The sequence below is a fragment of the Opisthorchis viverrini genome, assembly GCF_000715545.1.
Source record: "Opisthorchis viverrini unplaced genomic scaffold opera_v5_548, whole genome shotgun sequence".
Taxonomy (NCBI): Eukaryota; Metazoa; Platyhelminthes; class Trematoda; order Opisthorchiida; family Opisthorchiidae; genus Opisthorchis; species Opisthorchis viverrini.
Window position 1 is genome coordinate 168,761 of NW_008752199.1, and position 10,574 is coordinate 179,334.

Below are 10,574 nucleotides of genomic sequence, written 5' to 3' on the forward strand. Positions count from 1 at the left end.
AACAAGGACATTTCCGTAGAAATCAATGAAGCAGATATTTCAAATAGTTGGAAACTTAAGTGTGTCTTCTCGTTTCAGGTTACCGTACTGGCAGTTTGGACAGCAGGTGAAGAATAATCGATAGACTTCTCACTTCTCTGAGACAGGCAAAACAATTCACTGCTGCAATCGAGGCGTATAGTAAGAACAGTTCCTTCTCCCATCTAACCAATGGATATGCTTGCCTTCAAACCTCCGTACTTGCCCGCCCACGCATTCATTTTGAGTTACATAAATTATGTAGCTTCCTAGTTGTAAGCGCTCCCAAACGTGACCCTTTGCAGCGGAAGGACAATGTTCCTTTTTGGATTGATTTTCACTTTAGCCTGCGTACGTGCCCAACACAGGGCCTATGAGAGTATCCTCTCACCGCTAGCCGTTAACCGATTGGTAAGTGTTTCGTTGAAGCTCTTTTATTATATTTTTCATCTTTAACACAATAACGGACTGCAATTTAAAAGCACAGCCACGACTCGTGAAAAGATGAAGGTGACTAACCACAATCAGTGGCTCTGTTTCTTCAAGGTTTGTTAGCTTGTACTGCAGGACGATCCTCCACAAAGGAAAGGGATCTAATGCCACTGTGTTTAAATCAAGCCGTTAAAAATCAAATATTCAAATCATGAGGGTTTAAAAGAGAACTTCACAAGTCATTCTTTTCCTTTGTATACTCGATGACTGATCGATCAGCGTGGCCAGAAAATCGCTCAAGCCTCGTACTAGTCATATCCTACTGACTAAGTTGAGAGAGGTTTATTTATGTACTATATTGGTTATTCAGTTTGTTCTTAGTTGTTCCTTAGTGAGTAAGTAGGTCTAATTTTAATCGACTTGATCGGGTAGTTGCTGAGCTAGTTAGTCACGTACGAAATTGGTCCCTGTGTAAATAATTAAGCTAGTTCTTTGGCTGGTGAATTTGGCAGGCGGAGATAGACAGGAAGACCTACAGGTAGGTAAACGGGAGAAGAATGGCAGAAAAATAGTAGTTAGATGGCTGATAGGCTGCTGAAACGAACGAATGAATTAATGAATCAATGAGTCAGCGAATCAGTAAATGAATAAATGGATGGATGAACAGATGGATAGGCTGACATTTTTGCTCTGATGTGGGGGACAGGATGATATGTCTAAACATCTCGGACGCAATATAACCTACTTATTCGTCCGTTCTGAATGCATGGGTCTCACAAGTTTAAAATGAATTTCCTATTACAGTAAATCTACTACGACTCTGTGACGTTTGATGCCAATTTACCAAGAGCCATAGGGCAGAATTTCATCGCATTTAAGCTAATAATCTACACTGGGCACGAAGTCGTGTCTATTCCCAGTGCTTGTTTTTAGCTCAAAGACAATTCGGTTAACATCCCAGTAAACAGCTTTTTTGATAGCCTTGTTATATTACCGACTATTTGTTATGTTCCCTTCTATTCTTAGTGTGGAATGGATGAAGAACCGTGTCTGATGGATCTCAATTGTTGTCCTGAGTATGAATGTTATGACCGCCGTGAGTCATACATGTATCTTGCATTTACCGTGCACCACAAAAATGCTTCTAACGACAATAAACAGCTTTAACATTTGCGAACTACACTCATTTGCAAGCATTTGTTTCAAATAGTTCTAAGCGGTGATGAAGCTTCGACATTTTGGTGAGGAATTTGTCCTGTAAGTAAAGCCAATCTGCGCTGAAAAGCCGCGAAGCACTGTAAAGCCGTTTCATCCCTATTAGGGTTTATCAGCAGTGCCCATCTGGCGAAACTCCAGAGAGTCTCGAACCCGCGACTTCCTGGTTGGTAGTTGGACCACTCAACCGTTCGGCCACTAGTGGCTGATCAGCAGTGTGATTAACTCGCACTTAGACAGGATAAAGCGCCTATCAGCCTTCAGTCACGGGATTCACATCATGTGGTCACACGTGTCGACTGGCTTCTCGAGCAACGACTTCTCAGACGGAAGTTTCACTCACCAAGTGAAGTTTACTCTTCCACTGGGCTACTCATAGATTGTTACTTCTCCACCAAACTTTCCCAAATCCTCTCACACCACCAACAGTCCCCACCTCATTTGAATTTTCGAATAAACCACTCATTCGTTTTTAGGGTAAAACGTCTAAGATACCGTTCATTAACCGAAACAAAATGCGGGTATAATTATGGACAATAATTCAAACCTTCGTTTCAGAAGGGATTGGTAAGCAATCGGCAGCCTTTAAGTTGGCAACGTTTCGCTTTTGACACAAAAGCTTCATCAGGCCAGGTGAGCAGGTCATCAATTTGACCAGGCAGGCGTGGAATCAATCAGTAAGTCCTCTTCAGATTATCATACTAGATCAATGTTGAGTGTCAGTTAACGGCTCTTGTCGGTTGGTGTGGTTGCCAATATCTTGAATTGACGGGTTGGAGGAGTTTCAAATAATTTTTGATCGGCCCTGGTTCCTTAGCCTTTTACATCATGGTGCTTTGATTCTTGATTCATTTCGGGTGCCACTAGAAGATATTACTTGGCCTTCCGGGGCTTGTGAGTGTTGCAACAATTTAGTTGGGGGGAGAAGAGATGAGCAAGGTTAAGTGGAATCCATTTGATGACTACTAATCGCACACTAACGCGTGTTAGTTGGACTGAGCCAAGATCGTTCTCCATACGCTTGCCAGCGCCACGCATTCTACTCGATTAAAACTGGGACGCTTGACGATATCTACCGCCTCGGCAATCAGTCTCTGTGACGTGGACCGTAGTCCTCGCATCAAACCCTCAACATTTTCTAAATCCGTTTTGTGTTCCGTGCCCAGTGCGTGTTCCGCAACTGCCGAGTCCTCCAGTAACGTTCGATATTCATCCGCGTTTCTCAGCAGCCGGTTTATATTTCCTCTATGCTCTCCGATTCCAGTGTGAACTTCCCTGGCCATCTGTCCTACATAGACCTTTGTGCAATCGTTGCGCTTAATTCTATGGACAGAGACCCGGTTCCGTTTTCCGGGAGACAATCGTTTAACTGCATCAGTGCAGAGCGCAGTTATTCACTTCTGGAAGGCTACTCTTATGTTATCCATGTATGGAATTCTCCAAATGACCTGCGATATCTCTGGTTTATATGGAATAACACCAGTCCCAGTTGGGTTTCGCTACGGGTGAAACAAAGAAGACCTTCGCTGCGGAGCTATTTATTACGAAACAACCAACTAAACAGCTACAGACTGTTGGGCAGGGAAGCAAAACTCTCATGTACATCTTGTTTATAAAAACTGAATATCCCTCTTCTTCAGCGCGTTCTCCTGAACTTTCCTGGATATTCATTGACTGTTACGCAAATGCAAGCAAATGCTACAAAGCGACTCGACGGATTCCGTAATAGACCTTACTTTTCAAGAGACGTGAGGCGGATTTACGAAAAGACACTACTCGCATGTCTCATCATTAGTATCCACCGTTACACACCTTTCCCTTTAAAGGTCCCTCGCATGCCACCGATTTTCATTCACTTCCGTTCGGTCGGCTCCAGCAGCTGGTCTGTTCAACCGCTCCTTGTGTATCATGCCACTTACGAAGTAGCGTCATATTCACTTTTCGATCCCTGGCCGTCTTGAATTGTATAGACGTTCCCTCGGCGGTCGATGACGACAAACGGACCTTGCCATCGACTGCCCTACTTCCGCGACCCCAGTCCACTCCTTCCAGGATTCTGATGATCCTTCCACTTGACCTTCGCGCCGGTGGGGAATGGTCGTGCCTTTCTGCTTGCCGTTTTCTCTCTAATCCTCTCCTGAAACGGCGGTCAAGTTTTCTCGAGCTTTCCTCCTTTCCCCTACTAGTTCCTCGGGAGATGAGCGTGTTGCCGGCCACAACCCAATTTCCTGATCAATTGGGAAGTGCGGATGTCGACCGTACATCAGCATGAACAGGGACTTGCCTGTGGTTGTTTGTCTGTAAGCACGATGAGCTAGCAGCACCATCGGTGGGTTCACTTCACAGTCACCTCCTTTGGCCACCAGCCACTTCTTGACCGTTCGGTTGAACCATTTATTTGTGGGTGGTATGCTGTCGTCCTTAGCCGTCTGATGCCCAGCTTCTGCTTCTCCTAAACCATTCGCTCTCAAAACAAGGGTCATGATCGGTTAGGATCATTTTTGGCACTCCATGGTTGGTCACGATGTGATGCATCACCCCTCCGCTGATCGTCGTCGCCCATTGATTTGGCACGGCTGTCGCCTCGACCCACCACGACAGGTGTTCTGTCATTATCACGATATACTGATTTCCGCCGGTCATCACCGGAAAGGGGCCCATGACGTCAACGGACCATAACTCGCCAATTTCTGAGACAGGAGTAGGGTACATGGGATGAGTTGCTCCTGTCGCATTCCTTTTCATCAGTTGGCACCACTTACAGGACACTGCATAGTCCCTCACCTCACTTCTCATCCCGGGCCTGTAGGCCCTCTGCCGAAGTAAGTCATACTTCATGGTGCATACTGTGTGTGCCATCTTGTGGTATTTGACTATCAGTTTCTGTCTCAAGACGCGTGGTATCACGGACAGCATAACATCAGAATCGGTGGCGTTCCAGGAAATCATGCCATCTTCATACAGACTCAGTCGATCGACGTGACTCTGGAACGTTTTCAATTCCTTGTCTCCCTCTCCGTTCTCAATGCTCCTTCCATCCAACAAGGCGGCCACAACCTTCCGCAACGCAGGATCCTGCCGTTGGAGTCGCACCAAGCTTACGGGATCCAGTTCGACGATGTGGCTATTGGCCCCAATAATGATCCTGGGGACCTCATCTTCAGCCTCTGTTCTTGACAGCCAATCAGCCAAGTGGTTCTCCTTCCCTGGTACATGCCGGATCGTGAATTCGTACTTCTGCAACCGGGGTGCGGTTTGTGATTGGTTTCGACGAACTCTATCCAAGCAAGTATAGCCTCCACTTATTCAGGGCCCAGACGATCGCTAAACATTCCTTCTCAATGGTCGAGTACTTCTGCTCAACGTTAGTTAGGACACGACTGGCATATTCGATAACTCTGCTTTACGACTGCGCCGATACCGCGATCACTAGCGTCCGTTGCGACAGTGAACATCTCTCCGACCCTGAGCAGTTTGAGGGTCAGTTACTGATCCAGCATCCGCGCTTTGACACGTTTGAAAGCCTCATGTGCTTCTCTTGACTCGACGAATTCCGTAATAGACCTTACTTTTCAAGAAACGTGCGGCGGATGCGACCTCATCAGTACATCGGTACCAACACCCTTCGCAATTGACGCCTAATCAAGCTAGCTGTATATCCACTACCCCGAAGTTTGTCCTTTACTTCACTGTGGGCCGCTGTCAGATTAGCTTCTTCTGTACACTGGCCCCTTACGCGCCTAAACATTGGTGAGGAGATACTGGCGAATGCTAACCTCGGATGAGCAGACGGGTAGCTCAAAACTATCCCAGTTTCGGTTGACCTCTCATATACTGTGGTCCTTAGTTCCCCTCCCCCGACCTTATTTGTCATGCAGTCCAAAAAGGCCAGCGTATCCGAGGTTGACTCCTTCTGCATAAAAAAACTTGATGTGTGGACTCAGTTTACTCAGATAGTTGCAAAACGCACTTTCGTCACAACGAAAGTGTCACCTTGGTGGGTATGGGAAGCCGGCTAAAGCTTTCTGTTCAAATTCTTCCATAAATATATTTTCCAAAACGGGATATATTGAAGATTCCATTGCTAGACCTTGATCTTGGGCGTAAACCAGTGAGTCAAAAAAGAAGTGGATGAAGTGGAATGCTTTTGTAATTCCCACTATTTGATCTACCGTAAGTCTTTACAAAGTCTCTCTACTATCGGTCTCACATGAACATCTGGTTTTGGATTTTTGGTAGGACGTAAAGCCGTGGTCGGATTGCATTTTTGGAGTACAATCTATGCCAACTGCCTTGTCCTAAGTGGTTTACCACAGTCCAATAATACCTGCCAACTTCAGCTTTGCTCCTATTCATTACAGAAATAATATTCGCATTATGGATCTCCCGGTAAGGACCCTCAGCTAGGTGTCTCTTGACCTTCTGCAGGTAATCACTCGTGTTCATGGCAAAAGTGACCCTACCCAAATCCACCTCAGTAATCGCTATGTTGCCCACCTGTTTCAGTGGTTTCAACGCTCTTCTCTCTGTTGGTGTATTACTTGGAGCTCACGGCTGCTGGAACTTCAGGAATGTGACTAGCTGTACCTGTAGCTTCTCCACCTTCGTTGCCGGGAATTTTCGAAACAAAGATTCAACGCTATGAATTCTTCCTTCCGCCCTTATCACCCTTTTTTACTGCAAAATCCAAGCCTCCTCTAACAGAGAACGCTGTTTCCCACTTAGCGATCTATTTGATAAATTTACCACGCTACAATAGCTAGTAGATTGTTCAGGCTTAGTCATGGGCTCACTAGAATGCAGTCTTAGAAAGTAAATTTTCGAACTTGCGCATTTTTCTCTCTTTGCAGTGTTGTCCTTGGATGGCTTTCACTTCTATCGCTTTGGTTTGGAGTAACTGGAGGTCTGCGGGAGACAGTACGGTCTGAAGATCTTGGTTGAGCCGACTTGCGTGGTGATGGATACCAAATAAACGCCGAGTAGTCAAGTAGATTCTCTCTTTGAGGAATGACTTGGCTGCTGAGAATGTTATTCGGGCAGAATCGTGGTGATGATACCAAATAAACGCCGAGTAGTCAAGTAGATTCTCTCTTTGAGGAATGACTTGGCTGCTGAGAATGTTATTCGGGCAGAATCGAGTGACGTGTCTAGTGGCTTAACCAGTAAATATGTGGGGATTATGTTCTGCTTCGAGCATTTTTTATTGAATATGCGGTGGTTCTCCCCGTTTGCCTTGCCAATCGGACGCAGTCAAATTTGCGTTCACGTTCAGATTTGCGAACACACGGTTCGTAGTTGTCTTCAATCAATTTGAAGAGGTTTTGTGCCAAAGAGAAACGTTGCTCAGTTAAAAATTGTTGACTGTTTACCATGTTCCTCTGAAACGATGAATTCATACGAGTTTTCCCAGTGTTTTAGGAAGACATTCTGACAGGAAGTTCAGCTATTTAGTTTTCATAGATGTTGACTGGATATGATTGCTATCAAATCGTTCGGATTTGTCTGGAATAATAAACATCTTATTAAAGACTAAGCAAACGGTAGTTGTCATAAGTTGCATACCATTTTCCATTTCATTGGTACAAAGTATTGTAATCTTTTGGATGCCTTGCTACAACGGCTTCTACCTGTGGATGAGTCCCTCCATGGAAGGTAGGAATTTGTCTCATAACTTATAAGGTTGGTGAAAAATATTCGATAGCCAACGAATGGATGTACCCCTCTGAGATTTCTTGAGGTAGGCATAGTCCCGAGGTCCATAAACTTTAAGATCCATCGGGATAACAAAGTGTAAGCAATTGGCAAAGTGCACCCTGTTGGATGCATACATTATACGTTATACATTATGTATACAGTATACACAGCCAAATTCTATTTCGAACTCTTGCGTGTTATATTCTTTTAAGGTAGACAGAAACTCCGGATGTGCTCTTACCTGACGAAAATCAAAAGTGTGGGTTGACAAAATCTTCGGCAACCTCCTAAGTAACATGCCTGGCAATTCACCTCGTTCATAGGCACTGTTTCGTTCTTGATACATGACTTGACTTTCTCCAGAGAGGAATATTCGTGACATTCCTACATGAGTAGAATCAAGAATACACGCTTCCTAGGACTGGAGTGACCTCCCACTATATGGAACATCCACCTGCTCTGAAATCTTCCGGGTGACATTTCTTTTGAGAAACCATTTCGATGAAGCACAATGAGCTTTGCTCGCCGAATATCTGAGAAGAATAACCGCTTCTTTATACATGGAATTCAACGCTGCATTTTAGAGCTGAAGTATTGTTTTATTTAGGACACTCAGTATGATTAGAAATCGTTGAGTCTCAGAACACTGATGAAAGTGCTTCTCCGGATGGTCCATTTTTTAATATATTTGCAGTAAAATGTTATGAAGAAAGTGCCCACTACACACTTTCCCACATCTTTTCAGCTGCGTTAATTAGCCCTTAGGACTGACCCAGCTGCCTGATCTTGGACACACTAAACAGAGTTCTTATGGCTTTTGATCACGCTGCAGTTTGTAGAGAGGCAAATTGTAGGGATCCACATTGTCAACTTCCACAATGACGACTTGTTTAAATATGCAACAGTCAAGGGCTGAACGCATAAAGATTATACTGGAGCCTGATTTATTTAGTGATTTAAGTAGAGTTGCACTGGGTGAAGTATGCTACTCTTCTTGCTATCTTTTATGGTGAACGCTCCAGTACTATCCCCTGATGCTGCCAACAACGATGTTGGTGATGATTGGGGATATCGTAAGGTATTTCGGAACGATTTACATGAAAATTTTATGGTCGTACTAGTATCTGTATAGATGAACACAGTTTTTCTGAACTCTGAAATTCTCAGAAGTGAGACGCGTTTAGACTTACCAGAAGCGTGATGTACGCCGCAATTCTGGCGGTAATTCAAACGAATGATTCAAATGGTTGGTCGCAATAAGAAGAAGTGGAAAGCTAATTCATTCATTCCAACTCTTCGTAAACGGCTGCCTTGTTAAGGATGTTTTCGGATCCAAAACAACGGTTAGAAGGACATCTGGTAAGTGTTTTGATGTGTGAACTTCATTGTGGCAGTATTCATAAAAACGTCCAGAAATAGGTCACATTGCAAACAGGACACTGCATATCCAAAGAAAGATAGGTTATTAGGTTTCCTTAAAGTTTATTGAAATAAGGATTCTCCAATTGACTGAAAAGGGTTTTCTTAGTTTTATCGTCAAATATTGGTTCACCAGCCGAGGCTGACATTCTGTTTGGAGCCTTTTACTAATCATCATAGTTAATGTCGTCGTTGCCAGCCCAACGGATCACTAACCACCACCCACTGTCTTCTCACAAGTTGACGAAACGCTTCAACCAAAAAACTCACTGTGGCGAAGTGATCAATAATGGAAGGTTGTGATGTCAGTTGCTTCACTTTTATGTATCAACCAAGGATTCTTTTTGACTCATGGAGTACAAAGCACAATTTTGATGTGACTAACCCATATATCTTTATCGACGTCTATAAATTTGGGACACGGATTTTTTTTACATATTCTGTTTCTACTAATTCCGCTTTCTTTCGGAACTGATTGCTAGATCTTACCAATGTAACTAAACATTCCGAAAAGCACAAGGTGTTCACTGGACACACAGGTTGAATTGCACCCCAAGTAAAACAGTAACAGAAATTAGGTCTTCTGTAACTACTAACGGCCGATTTTCCAGCCTTATCAACTTGCTTAAATGTTTGTTCACCTGTTTGCTGAGATCAGCACTCAGACTCAATCAAACCGCTTGGTAAAAAAGCGGCCGAATTCACCAACCAACAAGGTGCCCCTCTTGATATCAAGTTGTTATCCACAGTTTCTTCATTATCAGCAATCCTGATTGAGATGAGGTGGAATATAGTCAATCATATTGGTCCTTTAGAAAAGTGACGCTAATTTGAAGGTTTTGCGAATGCAGACGTGGAGTAAATGGATGTTACTAAAATCAATTGTTTAACGTATATATGTGACTCAAACCGTGAAGACAGTAAGTTATTAAGGGGACAGTGTCATTCCTTCGCAGTAAACGAATTTTACTACAGAAGGATTGCTTCGTCTTCTTAGGCTTCTTGAAAGTCAAGTTAAAATTAGATTTGATGATGGTTTATGTGGTAATGTCACATTTGATTTCGTTCACTAGTTGAAGCGGCTAGCTAGCATGCTAGCTACCTTGTATCTATCTCGTTCTATCCTGTATTACCTTATAGCTAACAAACTTACGGAAGCCACTTCTCACATTTCACTTCTTCGGTTTTTCATTCAACAGGTGAATGTCGATTGCGTGACGTTGGCCCGATTTCGGAAGAACAAATTGGAAAGCGATGCATCACAAACTATCAGTGTACTTTGGGGCTATGCTGCCGCGCCGGTCGCTGTGTGAAAGAATGTGGGCGAATTGAAGAGATACCCGACCGGCATTGGAACCGATGGCAGCGTGGATATGGCCCAAGATGAAATAGCTCCATGTTGGTTGGATAATATGCAGCAGTCCTCTCTCTGCTAATGACTGCTGTTGACTTGGTTGTGACTCTTCTTCGGTTGTGCGGATGAAATATTTACTGTTACCATGTGTTATTTTACAGGTAATTCTCAGAATTATTATATTCAGCATATCCACCTAGTTTGGCTTCTTTTGGCTTTTATAAAATCTTCATTTCTTAAGATAATTGAAAGGAGGATCGAAGTCATCTAGATATACTCCGATTTAGACTCAACCTGTGTTGGAAAATGCAAGCGAGTTATTAACGTTTTTCTGGTTGATTTGCACGGATTTGAAAAGTTCTTTTCGGATATTGCTTATGGTTAAGTTCCCAGAATGGCTCAAAAATACCTCTTCTCCTTTTTTAAATTATTCGTTGTGCCA

The 10,574-nt window shown here is 43.6% G+C and overlaps 1 protein-coding gene across 1 annotated transcript; it reads left to right on the forward strand.

Annotated features, from left to right (window-relative positions):
* Positions 1-328: 328 nt before the first annotated feature.
* On the forward strand, positions 329-10,329 carry T265_15484 (hypothetical protein; the record flags this gene model as incomplete). The annotated part of the gene is made up of 3 exons (XM_009178335.1): positions 329-429; positions 1,477-1,546; positions 9,978-10,329. 3 exons carry the CDS (start codon positions 334-336, stop codon positions 10,163-10,165), a joined length of 354 nt encoding a protein of 117 aa, XP_009176599.1.
* Positions 10,330-10,574: the final 245 nt, after the last annotated feature.